The sequence below is a fragment of the Leptidea sinapis genome, chromosome 10 (genome assembly GCF_905404315.1).
Source record: "Leptidea sinapis chromosome 10, ilLepSina1.1, whole genome shotgun sequence".
Classification (NCBI taxonomy): Eukaryota; Metazoa; Arthropoda; class Insecta; order Lepidoptera; family Pieridae; genus Leptidea; species Leptidea sinapis.
This window is the reverse complement of record NC_066274.1, coordinates 2,556,079-2,576,622: the sequence shown is the minus strand read 5'-3', so window position 1 is coordinate 2,576,622 and position 20,544 is coordinate 2,556,079. Positions and strand designations below refer to the sequence as shown.

Here is a 20,544-nt window from a genome sequence, read left to right as displayed (position 1 = left end):
TATTCATCCGATTCCAATACAGGCATCGGTGAGGCGGAAGCTGATAAACCTTGGCCCTTGACATACTACACTGCACTCAGTCGAGTTCACAATTTCCTCCGAACAATTATAAATTCTATTTGGGCTGGAGTAAAAACGATATTGCTGTATCAATTTTACGCGTAATCCAATTTTGACATCCCTTTCAACGGTGGAGTGATTACGATCGTGATACATTCACGAACATTCTCGATAATATAGTGAAAGTGGGTATAGAGGTACATTAGCGAATGTTCTAGAAACTGTGATAATCATAATGTTAACACCAAGAACATAGTTATACTTGTAATGCTTACTACTCGGTGACAGTAAAGTTTGTGAGGTTGTAGGGGGTATCCTCCAGATCTACTGACAGGAAAACCACTAAATTTTGAAGTATGAATGCAAAGTGCTTATGAATTTAATAGTCAATGAGAAAATCATTATACTAACAAGAGATGATAGCAACCAATAAATATGGTGCCGCAGCTGTTTTAACTCTGACAGCGACCAGTCTCGGCGGCGCAAGGCGTGGCATTCAATATTTTTGTCTTCCCAAGTATGCTTAGCGGTTGCGTAAATCATGTGTATGTGTGCGTGTGTCGATTCGGGCTCTCTATTATGAAGATCTATAACTGTTTTGTGAACCGGTCCCTGCCACTTGTGCCTTTCAGCCGTTTGCTACTTTATAGTTCCATTCAATTAAATTCACGCCAGTAGTCCTATATGTAACGTTTAATTACAAACATTAATTAAAATACGGTTTGCATTTACATTCATTTTAGACTTCAACAATTTCAGATTGAAAATGGCAAGCGTAATATTTTTAATTATCCTCTTTAAAACAAAAGCGTCATTGTTTTTATGGTTGTTAAAACCGTTTGAGAGAGTTTTGTTATAATTTCCATTTAGGTAATTTGCGCAGTTATCGTGTTTATCGCATTTATCTTCGAGAAGGGTGGTGTAAATGGTAAAAAATATATTAGTAATGATTTTATATTCAAAGTCATATTTCTTTATTTTATTGACATAAATTATATTCTATTTTTCTTCTTTTATCATAAAAGTAACGAGATGAGAAAGATGTTCACCTGATGGTCCACCCATTGACATTGCAATGGTTCTTGAAAAACCCAGAATTTTGAACGGCACTGCGATCGTTAAGTCTCAATAGTCCATTAATTTCACTAGCTATCGCACCCTTTAAACTGAAACGCAGTGTTCAATGCTTTTGGCACTGCACTACCAGCAGCGTGTCAAAGCAGATACATTATAAGTTATTTCTAGCTTTTGTGGGAAAATGGCCAAATATATTTTAAGTGTCGTGCATGACGAATTAGCATTATTGTGTGCCACTGGTGAAAGGTGCTACCTCCACGAGCGATTCCGACCTTCCATCATCAATCATCTCCACGATGACTATCCCGCGAATATATCGACGCGACCAGCTACGGATACGCCGCATAAACACGACAATAGTACAGTTAAATATTTTGTAGAAAAGAGTTCATTTTACTTGCGCGTTTGACCAGCTCTCACAGAAGGTGCGCCACGTTTTGCGTCGAATGCGCTGTTCGTACGCCGAGTTCAAAGATGTGCAGAGTGCACGCAATAGTATGTTGGTGTTTTGCTCGCATTCAGCCATTTGTGATACGTAGCACGACGATAATATCGCACGCTCGTGGAGGTGGCGCGTAACTGAATGAGTTCATTCCTAATATGCTGAAATATTTCAGCAATTAATTTAATAGGCAAATTTTTTGCAGCTTTCGTAACAAAAAGGAAACTTTTTAATAAAGTTTAAAGTCAATCACGCAACGGCTTTGAACTACGAGAGTTGTTTAATTTGATTAAAATTTTTGGGATGCGATGGAGAAGCTTATTTAAGTAATTAATTCATCATCAATTTTTCTCGAGTAATTTTCATAAATTTTTATGAATTTTGTTCTAATATATTTCATTGGCTTATTGACTATGAGAAAAGATATAAAATAATTAAAAACCAACAATAAGGGTATGAATCTGTGAAGAATTAAATAACAAATGTTATAAAATATTAGCAACTGCCTCTACTTCTGCTTCTGTATTTCTCAATACGGTCCGCATACAGTTTTGGATATTATCTTACATAATATAAGAGGGGGTAATAACAGACTCACGTGATGGGAAATGGTCCATTAGGCATCCGCCTTTTCGGATTTCGGAATTCTTTTTCGAATTCTGGAAAAACTACAGCTGCTATTTGATTCCACAGAGTGGCTGTGCGGGGCAAAAAAGTTCCTCGATAAACGCCCGATGTGGAATTTCAGATGTCAATATGGCGAGGGTGGAATTCCACATATTGACGTAGTCCGGTGGCGGAATTCGGCTGCTAGTATCAACCCGAGTATTTAGCATTCCCATTATTCAAAAAAGGCGGATAATAACGTAACATAAGATATATGAATTAGACGCCATAAGATTTTTTCGCATATAGTATGTATCTTAGCTGTATTTTTAGTATCTGGTCGCGTTTTACGAAATAAAAAAGGGTTACATTTCAAAAATGAAACATATTAGTAATGTTGCTCCCAGTTATTTTTCAATTGTTATTCTTTCTATGAAAAAGTTTTCATATAAAATGTGAAGAAAATTTTGGGCTACCTTATTATGCCCACTAATTGACAACCACGCCCTTTTTCAATTGAAAACATTTAGAATCCGGCGAATAACCAAATAATAATAATACCCAAAAGAAAATATTTCAGTCAATCCTTTGATTAGATTTAAATTCAATGATTGCGGGCCAAAAACTATAACATTCACATTCATTAAATGTTTACGCAGTTGCCAATTGCCATCGTGATCAGATAGGTGTAATCACAATTTAAAATGACTAAATTTTCCTTACTTTAAATATAACCCGTTGAAATAAGTGGTCACTTTTTTATTTTTATTAGTTAATTTTGTTAAACAGTATCTCGAAACACACGAAGGCATATTTTAAATAAAACCCTGCACTAAAATGCAGGCTTTTGCTACAAACGCTTGGCTAATAGACTGTAAGTGAGTTATGTATAAGCTGGCCACAACTCATGTTACAAATAATCAATGTTAAACATCATCTCTGGTACACAGTACATTTTATTTTACTTCATTAACAAAATTAAGTGCTTGTTATGCTTCAGTTTGTAATAAATTCGTTAGGTGACTTTGTTTGTTTAGGTCATCCGATGTAAATTATTGCCCGTAGTATAACAATATAAAACAAGAAGGTGTATTCTGAACAGGATGCCGTGCTAACATAATGTTTATTTTACACAAGTATTTAATAACTATATAGTATTATATCTCGTGTGATTATGATCCCATTCATTACCGCTTTTAGATAATCTATAAAAATCGGAATGTTGGCGACAGTGATCACTTGATGATAAGATGACTAATAAACCCATTTATAATCTAAATTGTGAATTATTTGTGTTAATTCGCCCTTCGTGCTTAGCCAGAGCATAAAATGTCGAAGTCCCAGGACCAAGGGAACGTTACTGCGTCCTGCTCGTCTCGTCCCTTATTGTCATAATAAAAATTAGTATTACGAACATTCCTGATCGTAAACATAGTAGGTATTACCATCAGTCACAGTATTGATCGCACTTAAAGATAACATCAAAAGACATATAAATCGTACGTATAATATATAAAGCTATCTCATATTTACAAAGACTTTGTATCACTCTGTTACTCGTCTCTACATTGATAAAGCACCCACTTGGGGGCCTATAATCCGATTTTGATATTCATTCTACTGCGTACTCTCTGTACCATGCCACTTACTACCATAATGTGAAAAGATTTCAACTTTTTACAAAACACTTGAAACATAATATATTTGCGACAAGATAACTTTACGAAGAATTTTACGAGGTAAGCGAATTAACTTTGACTAAAAATGATAAATAAATGGAGCTTAGAAGGCAGTTAACGTGGAACAAAAAAGAGCTACTTGGAGTACATATTAAAATTAAAACAAAGGTACTATGGTTATGGTTTGTAAAACGGCATTTATACAGTTCACTGCAGCCCTGTTTCACTGCAACCAATATGATCTATTGTGATAGTACCACTGTTAAGATTAACTATAGCTCACTGCTAAGATTGTTCTTTACATGAATCTTATTATATCTTTTGCAGTGAGCTGAAGTATCTCAAGTGCCTAGCGTATGCTTGCCAACAGTTGATATTTAACAACAAAGAAAAGATAACATTAATTAAAATTAACGAGGAATAGTAATAAATAAGAAAAAATAGGAAAAATCTGACACATGCCAAGGCAAGCTCAATCATTAAAAATAAACTACGTTTAAAAAAACCGACTTAAAAACTGAAAAGTATCAAATAACTAAAAATTTAATTTAAAACACCTCTTATGCAAACCTTTACCTTTAATATTAATAAAATACTATTATTTATATGTGCTACCTATTGATAGGTTTTAAGTCATTTTTGTTTTTTAAGTTTATTTTTTAAATTTTAACGTTTTAGTGTCAGTTAATAATAATATATAATCAACTTGAATGAAAACTCCAAAAAAGGCCGTACACAGAAAACAATTATGTCATCCAGGTAGACGAAAATTTTCATATAAATGTTCATAAAATGAAAACTACTGGGCCAAATTATGTAAAATTTTTATGGGACCAAATGGCATCTATTTCGCATTAAACAAAAGAAGAATTACGTAAATCGAATCATAAATCTCAGAGCATTTTTCATTTTGTAATCAGCAATGACATAATAGGTTTTTTTATTTTTATTTACTACTAGCTTTTCGTTAGCGTTGATGTCCTTAAACGTCAAGTGTCATTTCAGAAATTTAAAACTGAACAAACTGCTTTATTAACATTTCTTGATTTCAATTCTGAACTCTTAGATAGATTGAATTTACTTTAACTAGGCATATCTAAAAAGAGGAAAAACCGAAAAATAAAATAATGTCTGACTAAATAGAAGTAAATACGTAACCGCAAAAGATAGTTAATAAAAAATATATAAATATATATAAGATGTGAAGAAATAAAATTATAACAAGATAAGCTATAAATTATATAATGGAAATTGATGTTAAACTTTTATCAGTTAAAACTTTAACTTCGATTTCCATTGTATCAATATTATTGTGAGGAAAACAGCTGAATGGTACCTTCTATACTCAATTGAATTGTGAAAATAACTAAAAGCAGATATCTAATCTCTTTTTTAATTTACTTATTGGAGTGTTTGATAGAAAGGTCGATGGATTTTCAATTCGTATTTATGGAATGTAAATTTAAAAAATGAGTTAGTTGAATAAAAGTAAAATATGTAATACTGAAAATCATTATCTGTTTTATTTTTTTTATTATTGTTTTTTGTATTGTTTTATTTATTATTATTAGTGGCTGTGGACATACATATAACATTATCATGAATATATTGATATGCAAATGTTCAAATGACTTTGTATTATATTTTTCTCTTAATGATTCTTAAGGACCTAGGCAGCACAAATATGGTATTAATATCGACTGCAGGCCATAAACAACATACCATAGGATATAATATGTTCTATGAATATAACTAGCGTTAAGTATTCGCGCCTTATCTATGTCAGTTTAAATATTAAAATCCGTTCATTGGAAACGAATAACGAGTGTCGCGGTATATGAATTTTTTTCCACCCACAGGTATGCTAAAATAAAAATAAGATTTGCCCTACCTAGTCATTAAAAAAATCCTCTTAATCGCTTGGCAAAAATCTTGTTCCTCTTTTGAAAACTGTTACTAAATTCAATTTAAAATTTTGTTTAAGAACTAAAAACAAATCACCGTTTAAAATAATATGTTTGATGATCTTTGAAGAACGATTGGTTACATGAATCGTATCAGCTACTCCATGCTTGTGTTTATAAGTACCGTGGAACTATAATAAAAACATTGAAACAAGAGCCATGTTGTCTGTATAAGAACTTCCATATAGGCAGCTTAGAAATGTTAAAATAATCTTTTATTTACAAACAACTTGTAAAAAACTATGCGTTTCCTTCTATTTTTTTTTTGATATTTGATTATCAACATACGCATCCTATAACATAATCAATACTTTTTTTATTTGCAAAAATTATATATAAATATGTAGATATATCAAATTGGATTGATATAATATATGCATAATAAGTAAGAACTATATTAACTTATCATGAAATAATGTTTTTCAGCGAAATTATCTACGAAATGAAAATAATCGAATGTTTTACGTTCAACAGCAATCCGATCACACAGAGAAACTGAGATAATTGAACACCAAAACTTTTGAAGCACGTCAGCGGAGTTCCCGCGCGAAATAACAGAGCTTCTATTGTTAACGAAGTTCCGCGCGATACGAGAGGGCTTGAAACGTCAACGCGCCCTCCTGTCGTACTTCGACTGCTCGTAAATCCTAGTTCACTCCTGTTGTCTGGCTGGGGTTGCCTCTACGAGCCCCTCCCGCGTCGCTGGGGTAACGGCATTGAGCTTCTTGCTCGGATGCTGCAAATTGGATGCGGTCTGTACCTCCACTAATTAGAGGAAATGTAGTTTGGACTATAAAGGTTTTATAAGCTCTATAAATAAGTGCTATTTTGTGATGTGACATTGAGTTTCTTAGTTACAGCAAGCACGTAATAAATGGCTTTATGTTAATTCCTGTCACACAACCAACATTTATTTTTTAATTTAAACACAGTTAGCCACGAGTGAGTAAGAACTGAATGTGTAATATAAGTTATTTGGCGCGTCGAGAAATAAAATGTAAATATTTTTCCAAATAAAATACGGACTTCAGACATGTTTATCCATATTTTTAAAAAAAGGTGACTAAACAGTTAAAAATACGTCTCACTACAATATTTTGATGTTGGTGCTAAGTTAAACATAGAAATCACGATTCCCGATACTAATATTATGTATGTAGGTATCTAATATAATGTCCATATAAAATATATTGGTCTAAGGAATGAAAAAAATTGACCAATCAGAACGCTCGACGGTCTCTCAATGCTAACTTCATTCGTGATACACCTGGATATATTATAATATCATTAAAAACAGGCCGTTAAATTGTAAGAAATGAAGTCAATTGACATACTACCGTTAAATTATAATACATGTCACTAGTGAAATTATAAAATCACGGATTTGACAATTTAGCTGCGACATATATATTTACTAGAATGACAATAGAAACTACGACAATTTGTTTATTCCTCATTATAATAGTTATAAAAACATTGTAAAAAAAGATTTAACTGTTATTCGCTCGGTATATCGAAAACATTAGTCAATACACGGTACGAACATGAAAACTAGATTTGTACGAAAATAAGTTTAATTTCAACCGCGAGTAAATTTCAGGTACGGGCACCCATAAAATTTCACATTCATAATATCAAAAATTAAGTCTTAAAAGCTCAGGACCGATCGCGATGGAGATGCACTGTGGACGCCCTCTGCCCCAGCTAGGGGATACAGGAATTTAATGAATGAATATGAAAAAAAAATATTCTTCAGAATATATTATGGACAAACGTCAACGCGTGTTCTATTTAATTGGAAAGCTCACGTTGGTACACGGTACAAACATAAAGTTGAAATTGTATGAAAACAAGTGTAAATTTAACCCCGGGAAAAAAGGTAATAAAGGTATTCATAATAATATAGAAAAATCCTATATTACGGACAAATGTCATACGAGTAATATATTTAAAACTAGCTGTCCCAGCAAACGTTGTATTGCCGAAATTAAAATCGCGATACAAAAGTAACTGTTAATCGTAGATCGGTGAAAATTTGAAGTTGTATGTATTTTTTAATGCTGTCTCATAATCAAACAAATTTTAAAAAATATGTCAAAAAACTAAAAAATAAATGGGGGTGGACCACCCTTAACATTTAGGGGGATGAAAAATAGATGTTGTCCGATTCTCAGACCTACCCAATATGCACTCAAAATTTCATGAGAATCGGTCAAGCCGTTTCGAAGGAGTTTAACTACAAACACCGCGACATGAGAATTTTATATACACTGGCCTTCAAAGGTTAGTATCACACTTTTAAAATTGGGATAACGTTTTAAGTTCACAAGATATACTTTCGAAATAAAAAGGACTCCAAAGAGAATTTAATTTTGTACATAAAAACTTTATAGTCGGCAACCTTCTTTTAAGAATTGGCTGAAAAAAAACTTCAAAAACAAAACCATTCCTTTTTCAAAATGGACGTTTCCGAATTACAATTTTACCATTCACATTTTTCTTTCCGCGTGTCTATTAATATAAAAAAAAAGATACATAACAGATAAACGTCAAACATGTGTTTTATTATGGGAAGGTAACACGAAGTGTGGTGATTCCAACGCGGATCCGACCATGGATAAATAAATAAAACAAAAAAAATAGTACAATAGAGTTAAATAATTAGTTTCCCTGAACATAAAAAAGTCAGGACGAGAATCTAGAGCAAGTAATATTAAAGTAAGTGTTCTTGGTATTCCGGAGAACTGGCTTTATATTAATATTTATCAATAAACAAATTGCTTCATATTACAATCTGTAATAAGCCTCTTTGATATTAACTTCAATATCCCAAAGGCTTTATGTTGTATTAAATCCAATTAAAGGGATTTACTTAATTTGAAATTCAATGTTTAGACTCTAACAATTCGGTATATTTACAGATGCTCATTGGTCAGGTAATGATCACAACATTATGTGAAAAATCGCTATTGGCTACTAAAATTAAAGTAAAATTATATCATAAAAATGTAAATACGAAGGTAATAGAAGCTACATAGCCGTTAAATAAGCCGCAAGTAAGCAGTTATTTAGTATAAATAGGAATCTATTGCAGAAACACTTTCTCAACCTGCAACTATACCAATCAAAGTATTTCATCGGTTAGACTTTTTTAATTCAATTGCTGTTTTTTAGACAAATATCTTAAAAGTCAAAAAAATAGTTATAAAAATTTCTTGTCACGTTGTTTGTACGCGTTGAACTCCTAAACTACTCAACCGATTTAAATCAAATTTTGCACACTGTGTGCATTTTGCTCCAAATTAGGAAAGGATAGATTTTATTTCGATTCGTGACCACCAGGTGAATTAATAAACTTTTTGCTGTAACTAAATAAATAAACAATAAACGTTACGATTGTAGAAAAAGTAAATACCATTTAACATTATAATTACAACCGATGGGTGTCAAAAGTCAAAAGGTATACAATTAAGTAAATATAAATAATTTTACAGAAATGCAGTGAACTAGAAATTTTATTTTGTCGTCATAAAGGAATATCCCTATAAATCCGACAATATCACCAACATAAATCTTTATCCCTTTTACAGGTAAATAAATATAATACAAGCGTCCTTTATTGTTAATATACTTACCCTTCGCGCGTCCTTTGTGATACGAAGGGCCAAAGGAAAATTACGACGGTTTGCGGATGTTATATCATCGAGTTAAAATATGATATTGTGGCGAGATTTAAGCAATAATTGAATTATAATACCAACAGACGTCAAAACTTTATTTAATGATACGACAAATTGCTTTTCCATATCTGTCGCGATGACTCAAATCTTCATCTTATCCGGGCAATATGTCCGCAGCGTATGAAGCTAAAACTATTTGAAATACAAAACCTGTCGAGCTTTACCTGTTGTTATATTTTGACAGCGTCACTTGACAGATAATCTTGATACCACTTCACACTATACTACTTCGTGGTGTCGGAAAGTTGGTGCATTGGAGACTTGCATTGTTAAAAATGATCTCTCATATTTTTCGTAAATGCGCTATAAGATGTATGACTATAATAATTAACATAATTAATTTATTAAGCTTCAAATTAGGCATATGTATATTATAACGCATCAATGGTGTGGAATGTTCCTAACAGTTGAAGTACTTCCTTTCTTTCGTCTACTTTCTGCCACGTAACACATGACACAGAGTTCAATTCAAATATTTTCGCTGAATATTGTTAGTAATCACAGTGTCACTTGTATCATAGAGGGATTTATCGACTTATTAAAAATCAACTCTCGATTTTTTCCTAAATGCACTACAAGATGTATGACTATTACTTATAATTAACATATTTTCTAGCATTTCATTATTTAGCTTCAAATTAGGCATTTCCTGTATGTTACGGTATGGCAAAGTATGGTGGCAAACCAGGGGCGTGCATTGGTTTTTTAGCAAGGTAGACACTGTGGATCTAACTAGTCATAGTTGAGATTTGGAATTAGCAAAGATTGCTTACCGTAGGTATCTAGTATGACCGTAAGGAATCATTTTATGAGTTGGTGTTCAATAGAAGCTTGATGATAATATAACGGAACCAAATTAAACTAAATTAACTTTAACACTAGTGCTATATTTACTAACCAAAAAAAGTGCCAAATGCCTATATTATATGAATGCCCCTGTGGCAAATAGTTGTTATTTAATCTGTTATATAGACAAATCACATCGTAGAAAGCCAAAGTGGAACATGCGATAAATTACACCATTAAAAAGTTGCGACTGCTATGTCTATACATTGCTGCATTTACTCCAGTTGTTTAAAATATTGTTGGTGAATAAGAAGCAATGTAAAAAATTTATTCAGTTCAGGACACGTATGTTGAATATAGAACCCGATTCGAGCAGTGACAGTTGACACACTACTTAGGAGAAAAGTGTGCTTTAATTGTCTTTACACATTATGTCATTCCGATATCAGACTGTGAATGATATGTCCTTATATTTGTATAGAACGTCATTGAATAATAGTTTCAATTGCTAAGAAAATAAACTGAATATACATATCACTTTACACTTAACAGAGAGAGACTTATCGACTTACTTCATGGTGTCGGATAATAGTGTCAATATGCGCGTGCATCGTTAAAAAATTTCTGCCATAATTTTTTACCAAAAGCGATGTATAAAAAGAATTGTGTGGTTTTATGAAACCACGGTAAAAGTGAACCTTTTTCTCACATTATAGACATTAAACTAAATATTTTTGGAATAATATTCCATTAAGGGTATAAATATCGCTTTATCGATCTTAATGGGAAATAATAAAAACAAACGAAATAGCGTGGAGCACTGGCACAAATGAGTAATAGTCTATACACTACACGGACAGCTGCTGCGAACTATAGGCGCCGCCCGACCGTCACGCGACATGCAACACACAGCCGAAAAAGTTTGAGACGATGTAATAAAAGTTTCACTTTAAAAATTATTTCGCTTCAAATTTGGCAAATCCTGTGCTCCTGCTGCCAAAAAGCTAAGTATATATATAATAAATGCCTAATCATTCGCTTAACAGACGTAAGTATATTACTTCGGGAGTAATTATTTCTTACAACTACTATTAATACTGATTTTGGTTATAACTGACGTAATACTTTGAGAAGACTTACAGAAACTTTCCTTTCTGTAGTAAGTATATGTATATTAATAAGGGTATAAGAGGATATAAGTTATACTCACATACCAAATTATTAGACATCGTAACAAAAACAAAACTTGGTGAGTAAGTGGGAACGCTTTAGCAGAAAATTATCATCAAATTAACGCAACAGACATATACATTTATACCTATCTTATATTTAAGAGGTAAGCATTGTTCATAAAATAAGCAAAAACAATTTTCTATAACTAAATAATAATCATTTTGATTTTTTTTCAAAAAGTGATTAAGATAATAGAAAACTACCCTTTATAGTTAGACATTTTCCAAATTTCGTAATATCTTAAAAGTTAATCAATGGCAGCCATAAAAGCACAAAATTTATATAAGACTAAGTACATTATATTTCGCTCATGTTATTGACATCAAAATATTCTGATGCGATTTAGTAGGTTAAATGAGTTTACTCCTAAATTGTCAATTTCACCAAAAAAATCATTCTGTATCTCTCCCGTTCGCACGTTTGGGGAACACAACATACAACGCGAAAAATTTATCGGTGTGTGTTTACAATATAAAATACATTTACAAAACATTATTGAGGCATATTTTCATAACGTTGTAGCAATTAAAATTACAAATAATAACTAAGATCATTATATGTATACAGTAGGAACTACAATTTAGGTTAAATAAGTAGTTTTATTTAATTTTGCAATTAATAGTGTTAGCATCTAAACTTTTCTCAATATATTAATTTCTGTTCGCCAAGAGTTTATAGGATAAGATAAATTCGAGGCTTACAAATTCTAATTATTTTTATAAGTACCGGCCCGACCACGTTGTGCTTAACAACAGCTGCGTGGCCCTTACCACAAAATGGCATGCGCGATAAGTGACGCTGGCCATACAAAACGATGTGAAGCTTGTGTATGATTTTGTATATTAAATTCAGCACTTTTCAATCTAATTTGTAAATAAAAATTAAGTTTTGCCAAGTACAAATAATGGTTAAAATGAAAGACTAGTGAGTTTGTATATTTACAAATAAAAACTTGTTGTTGTTCCCACCGTATAACGACTGGCGAACATCTTTAACAGGAAACATTAGCTGAGACCTTTTTAAGATTTAAGAATCCTAAAACAACATACCGCGGGCGAGACAATCATGATGGAGATAAAGCAAACTGCAGATCCGAGTAAAAGCCGTGAGTAAAAAACTGAAAAATCAGGGTTTCGTCCTCAGCGATTTCCTCCAAAAATTAACTGATCGGAATGAAATTTTGGAAACCGAATACAATGGAAATATTCTGTGTCGGACTGTTTAAATTGTTTTACATATTGTTGTCGCTTTGTATAATAGCCCCCTTATTCATAATGGTCCGCTAACTTTAAACAGCCGCTTAGGGTGTTTTTTCTCATTCTGACTTAGGTCAATAGAAGAAGACAGAGTGAGAATTAGCAATGCTTTAAGTTAGCAGACTATTATGAATAAGGGGGTAGGACTCAAGGTAGAGTCATTTTTGAAGTATAGCGTAGGTACTTCAAGAATTTCTCAATCTTGAGGCACTTACAAACCCAATAATATCAAAGAATCAAAAAATCAAAACAGAGAGACACTTGTACTGTTATATATTCTTTGTCTAAGGTTAAAAATCAAGGAGATAAAAGTTGAGAACGTTTGTTTGGGGCAAATATCTACTAATGTTTCCTCTAAATTCGCATGTACGTCGTACATAGCTATATTATTATCGTAAACAAATTTTATTTTTGAACAATACGTACCGTAAATCCAATACCGACGGTTGCTGAGAAGTTCCCCGGCTGAAACTTCCCCGTTTCGAACTGAACTAATAAAGATGTTTTCCCCACGCCGCTGTCGCCAAGCAATATAGTCTGTGAACGTTTAATGTGTTTCATATCAAGCGTATTAACAGATATTTAACTGTCAGTTTATTCCATAGACTAGGGGCTGTCTCACAAAGTCAAAGTAAAGTTCCTGATAGGCTACTTGCTACTCACCTATCGAATGAAGACATCATTTGCGTTTCACAGTGTACATCTACGAGGTAATGATACAGTGACTAGCATTTGACAAAATGTTGTTATTTTATGTAATGGTAGGGGAGCCTAAGATATAAATTATGGATTCCATATTCTAATCGCTGTAGTCAGTATTAGACAAAGATGATTCGTCGGAACAGTCCAAATCAGCCGTATGTATAACAATATAATATATATATGACTCAGTATAATGTAACTCAGTAACGGACCGTTTGTTTACATTCTTTATCTCGTCTCGTTGGCCTTAATATAGACCAACTGACAGCCCGGTAATGAGTGACCAATTTTTTTTGTCAGTTTGCGCCTTGCCAAGCGTAGTTGACTTAAGACGTGTACCAATAGATTCGCTGCCCTTTTCTAGCTTGTTGTATATCAGTTAGAGATGTTCTTCTCTCTCGCACGCTTTGTTCGTCTATACGCTCGTACATTGTAATTCTATGGTTTATTCACTGATTCAATCACGAATGTTCTTGTAACATTGAATTTTTTACATAATAAATAGTATCTTAAGTCATGTGAAGGGTCACCTACTTCCTAAAAATGTGCGACCGGAACGATGATTCGTCCATGCTTTAACTTGAACGAGTTCTGCTTGTAGTGCTATTTCGACCTGTTATAGTTAATAGATCATTGTATTTGTAACGATACTGTCGTTACAAATACCACACCCATCATGTTCACGAAACACCGCTAAGCCCACACATCTTAGCTTGTAAGGACGACTTTGGAGAACCTCAGAGTATAATCAGAACAAAAAGGAGATCAACAATTCCTTGCTTCATAACAATAGCTCCAAGTTTTAAAATTCCCGTTTAATACACTGTCTCCTGTCACCCATAGCTTTCTCGCATCTAAAAATACGTTCCGTTCCTCATACCAAATAAGTTAACAAGTCTGCATATCGCATTAATCATTCATTCATTGATTTCCACTTATTTAAATAAAAGTAATATTCGAATAAGTTTTGGATACTGTTATGATCTAGTGTATTTTCTAATTTCTATTGTAAGTTTGTTTAATAATCGACTATATACTGTATATTAACGTATGTAGAAACGTGCGCTTCACCTTTCTATTGGGCATAATCTCAGCTGTCAAAATCAGCAACTATTGAATCCAGCTTAGTTTTACGTAAGTAAAGTCCGAGTTAAGTCTGAGTACGCTAGAGCGTATCTATAGATAGATCTCAACATTAGTCAAAAGGTACAATTCCGACTTGTGTCTCAAGATGAAATTAGATGGCATTAAGATTAGAACGAAGCGCCGTGATATTGAAAAAGTCCACGGCAAATAGAGGGAGATTTAACTGCACAGTTTTCTTTGAGTGATAGCGCCTCGGCCCCCTCCAGAGTTCGCAAGGCAGTCCGGATATTAAAAGTATTTATTACTATTTTATTGATATTTTTGGGGTTTATACAAATTCTGGAAACCCAAAAACCGCTGTTTCGCCCTAATGCCTTTTATTTAAGAAAAATGTTAATTTAAAAAGAACCAATCACAAAGCCAAAGCTTCGAGCTTATTCCAATCAAAATAATTGAGAGCCCTTTATCATTTCTATATTCATTAAGAAAATATAATTCACCTTATTTTATCCGAATCAATTTTTTACTTTGGCTAAAGAAGATAATAAATACAACAATAAATTGGCCTTTTAACCCAAGTGAAAACTGAAGTTTCTTGTTTTATTGCCGTTCACATACATTTTATATATAACTATGACACATATGAGTATATATAAGTTATGATTTATCTTAAATAATTAACTAATTACAAATAGTATTATAATGTATCGTAAAGATCGCGGTCAATGATAAAAATCCAAATAAAAAGCCAAATGATAAATTTACTTTTGATATTCCAACTTGTAATTTTTTGATCTAAATGAATAAATCGGATTTGATTTGATGAATATTACCTTACGCCTTCTAATACGTTGGAATGTGGCCCGGAATGAAGTATTTGCCCCGTTCTGTCTATGACCTCAGTTTCTTGGAAGCCAAAATGGCTTTGCTTTCCAGATGACCGCGGAATGACAATCGCTTGAGATTGTAAAGGATTATCTATAAGAGTCACAGGGCCCTCGGGGTCAATACTCCTTCGGTTCAAAGAACTTTAATCTTGTGGTCAATCGAGCTCACCAATAACATACCATATGTTACCACATACTTTGTGAATGGGCATCTCATCCTCCAGCGCTGGTCGTGCAGGAGACACAGGCTTGTAGTCCGGGTAGCCAGTCGGCGAGGGCGTGGTGCGGTGGGTCGGTGCCCGGAGGTTGTCATCTTCGAACACGTCGTCACTCATGCTGTCGTCTGTACCGACGTGCTGGGAAACAAAAGGTAAAATAAATTTACAATTATTAGTCTATTAAAAAGTTGATATCCCTTGATTGTACAGGAAATTTTGAAGTGAAAACTTCTTTTGCCGCGTTGGGCACTTTTTAAAAGGGGAAAATCTTATGGTTCACGTCACCGACATGCTCATGTCTGGCATATGCAAATGTCAGCTATACAGCTGACATTTATAGTGCTGTGTAAGTGTTTACATCTTATAAGTGAAATGAATGGATTTAGTGAAAAGTTCAATATGGTTATACTGTGTATTGTTGAAATACTGGTTTCGTTTAATTAATATATTATTGAATAACGTTGTAATTATAAATTTATATAAATAAATAAATTGTTGTGAAACATGAAAGGAAGACGGAAAAAAAATTAAAAAGGTAAAGAGTTTTCTATTTATTGAGGACTAAAACTTAAGCAAATATTGTCAGGAAAGGTTACGGTTTACTTCAACAAATTTTATGTTAGGTGCAATTAATAATCAATGAAATAAAAAATAAATGAACTAGTTATAGAGGTAGCTATTAAAAAAATATTTAATATTAAAAAAATATATCAATCTGTAGGAACAAAGTAACTTATTTGAAGTTAAATTCAAACACCGGACTAGTGCAAGCATGCAGGTTCATTTATTGTATTCCTACTTATATTTCTAAGAAATACTGATGAAATATAGTCAGGGAAATTGATTCCCCTACCTTTTTGTTGATTTATTACTTGAATTTGCTTCCGCACAAACGTCATAAAAAAAAAAAAAAAAAGTCGTTGCAAAGAAACAACATAAATTATTAGGTTTTAAAATATAAAGTAAATATTAATCATAGATCACTTACATTAATTATAGACAACATAAAATCACCTAATTTGAATTAGTTTATTTAGTTATTTTAAACATACACAAAAATATTATGTTTAATGCATTTAACGGTTAAAAGGCTCATTTCTGGTATTGAGTACTAACTTGTTTAGTTCATTAATAATCTTCATCGTCAAAAATAAGATTTTTTAAATATTTTGTACGCTGTCCGTACAAAACAAAATCGAAAGAAAGCCCTTAGTATTATCAATTGTCATCAGCAATACGCAAATCAAATTCCTTCATTCTTAAAGTTGGTATTTTGTCTTCGAAAGCAATGGTCAAATAATTTTTTCGAGATAAAGAGGGATAACATGTTCTGAATTTATTTGAACTCACGAATTAAGTATTTCGACTTATAGAAGGGCGGGACTTTGAGCATTGGACTTTTAGGTGCTTGAAAGGAAATGCGGACAACATTTATTCAAGTTTGGAAGGTTTATGACTAATCAAGATTCGATTTACAGAGGTTTTGTTGTATTATTATTAAAAGGTGCGACTTGAGAGTAACTTAGATTATTTTCCGGACGAAAATATCAGCCTAATGTCTGATGACGTTTCCGCTATTTAAAAAAGAGAATCTCGCTATAGATTGTTGTGAGTATATGTGATACATACATATAATATATACTTGTACCATTTTTTAACCATATTCAGTACTAAAAATGAAAAGTTCAAAACAGATTTCAAAATAATCCTTCAAACAACAACGAAACAATAATCAAGTTTAATAAATAAATCGGCTTATGACGTCATCAAGCCATCATCCCAACATCAAAGGCATGTCTGAGCCATAGTACCTATTAGCGAGTGGAAATAAATTCGTAAAACAACTGTACACGTGAATTTCATTCTTATGTATCTCTATAAAGAATCAATATCGCGTGCACAACTGCCAGAGTTAGTATTGCTAGGTTTATGTAAATCCATTATTAGCTATACGGTGTTGTTTGAAGTCGCTGGTGCATTTATCAAAACAAAGTTTTCGTTTTCAATCAAAGGTAATGGTAAAAGTATATGGTAATATTTTAGAGATAGAATTGGAAAATCATTTTATAATTCTTTACTTTTTTAAAGTGTTTATTGATAAAACTTACACAGCATTTATATGATGAATATGGATGTTTGTTTCCGAGTCATGGATGTTTAAATGTATTTATGTATGTTTATATGAATTTATGTATGTTTAAGTAAGTATATTGTATTAAATATATCGTTGTCTTGTAACCCATAACACAGGCTATATATGCTTAACTTGGGGCAAGATAATTTGTGTAAAAAGTGTGTTAATATTATTATTATAATAGTATCTATTCTAAGTAATATCATAGGGGGCTTAAGAATTAAACCCCTTTGTACTTTATATACTATATATGTATATATACTTTGTATATTGTATATTTTACGATAGGTACCTACTTTACTTATTATTCGCACTTTCCGTTAAAAAAAAACCGAAATGAACTAAAGCAGCTCTTATGTCCACGTATTTTATAAAGTATTGGCTATATAAAACACAATACATAAGTACTTAATACAAACTCTGGAAGACTGAAGGGACTTTTTGGATTTACTTTTCTTATAGGTACAAAAGTATTAACAGCGTTTATGACAACTCCTTTCGTGTCTATATTTCATTTTAGAGTGCCTTGATACCCACATAAACCTGTGATAAGCTCACGTGTTTGAAAAACCTTCTCGCAGAACTATTTTGGAGATTAATTCACCTGTGTCGCGATTGTGGATAATAATAAACGATTTTAGATGCTTATACCTACCTATGTCAGAGGTTTCGCAAAAATTAAAAAAAAATATATATATATAATAAATATATAATAAATTCTTGATTTATTTAGTACCTATATCTTGACTTGATTGGTAGATTTTTTAATTTCCTTATTTTATTACATCATAGAATGGTTGTCTTATAACTTACAATAATTTCAAATAACTATTTCACACATATTTTAGCATGAAGTATTATGAGGTACCTTAGAAGTTAATTCATTTAGTAATATGACCTTTGTATCTTAGTATAATTTTTAATGTAATGTTGAATTTATCACTGGTGAATCGAAATATAAAATAAATATACATCATTAAATAAAAATAAATACATATCAGCGCCATCTATCAGCAGCTTTCTTTACTAGGAACGAAAACATGTTGTATCAAGATGAGGTTCTAATAAATGTTGGATTATTACCAAATACAAGTCTTATTTGGTAGAGTTGTTCTTGATTAACTATATGTATAGTCGAGAATCGTGCTTACTTGATGGTGATTCACCGCGGTAATTACAATAATATTGCGCAACCGATAGAGTTAATTCAAACTTCGATCACTGTAGACGTTTAGACTTAAGACCTATTATTTATTATTAAAAATTTTACCAGTCGAAAAAAAATGTACCTAGGTAATTATTTTACCCTACCATCAAACTGTAGTCCGTTGCTGCAGGGTAGTGAAACAGGTATAGGTATTTATTTTTATTAGGCACTTCAACAGAATACATATTAATACATTTACAAATATAAACTTAACATTATTTAAAATTCTAATATGTACACAAATAAAAGAAATGCACAGCATTGACTAATATAATATAACGAATTACTCGATCAATGCAGGGGGCTTAATAATATCTAGAAGGTATTATTTAACTAATATCCATACCGATCCTAAAAGATGTCAAAACTTAAAACCGCTCATGCTACGAAATTAGAAGTGAGTACATAATTTCAAAAACTTTTTAAAAACAAAATGGTTTCTAAAAAGCGTGAAAGAAGTATATGTACTTAAAAACAAGTTTGATAAAAAGTCGAAAATAAATTTTCTTACAGCATTATTCACCGGTTAATACTAAATGAACCAACACGTACCTACATCCAAATGTTTTTGTAAGTTTAGGTGTTAATAAATAAATAAAATTAGTAACTTAACTGCATCAATCAAGCTAGCCATCAAATGATTATAGTTTGTAAGATAAAACAAAATAAAAACAAACTTTTACTAGGAATCAAAAAGATACAAAGTTATTAAAGATATTTCTTGTTCAACTTTTGTAATACACAAATAAAATTTGAAAAACAACAAAATTTTATGAACGATGCGGGACTCGAACCCACGACCTCCGGCGTTCCGTGCCGGTGCTCTAACCAACTGAGCCCACCGTTTGAGTAACGTATCGTCATAAAATCTTGTTTGCTTTGTTCAACTCTCAGGTTGTGGCTTCATCTACATGATAACCTGCTCAACCCCAATATTTGCATATTAGGAAAATTGACATGAGATGTCGCTCTTGTAAATCTAAACAATTTGTTATGTTTTTAAAGTGATAACCCTCACTTCTAGGATTAATACACAAATAAAATTTTAAAAACGCTGGAGATCGTGGGTTCGAGTCCCGCATCGTTCAAAAATTTTGTTGTTTTTGAAATTTTATTTGTGTATTAATCCTAGAAGTGAGGGTTATCACTTTAAAAACATAACAAATTGTTTAAATTTTGTAATGTTAAAAAAAGCTTGGCTCAAAATTTTATTTATTTATTCATTCGTCGTTATTAAAATATAAAAACAAAATTAACAGAGTAAATGCTTGATAAATAAATACGCAATGATACTACAATCAGCAAGGTTATTAAAAAGATAAACGAAAGTCGGAAAAACTCACTTCAGCCTTGTTGAGCGAAAGGGGGTCAACGTGACATTCAACTGGTAGGCCCACTCCCCCCTCACTGTTAGCACCCACCTAATTGAACCTATTTAGATTCTATTGATTTCCTCCCTTGCCTGTC

At 32.3% G+C, this 20,544-nt stretch overlaps 2 protein-coding genes across 3 annotated transcripts in view; both read right to left on the bottom strand.

Annotated features, from left to right (window-relative positions):
* LOC126966542 (uncharacterized) overlaps positions 1 to 20,544 on the bottom strand; it is a 309,865-nt gene that overhangs the window by 226,467 nt on the left and 62,854 nt on the right. The gene's annotated exons all lie outside the window — the stretch shown is intronic.
* The window catches only part of LOC126966536 (ras-related protein Rab-37), a 75,297-nt gene that overhangs the window by 45,869 nt on the left and 8,884 nt on the right, over positions 1 to 20,544 (bottom strand). The window contains exons 2-3 of one of the 2 annotated variants that reach the window (XM_050810670.1): positions 15,716 to 15,874; positions 13,270 to 13,380 (exon numbers count right to left, since the gene is read on the bottom strand). In XM_050810670.1, the coding sequence (XP_050666627.1) occupies positions 13,270 to 13,380; positions 15,716 to 15,874 (270 nt within the window). Of the gene's footprint in view, positions 1 to 6,293; positions 6,395 to 13,269; positions 13,381 to 15,715; positions 15,875 to 20,544 lie in introns of those variants that run through there. The other variant, XM_050810669.1, reaches the window with a different exon arrangement.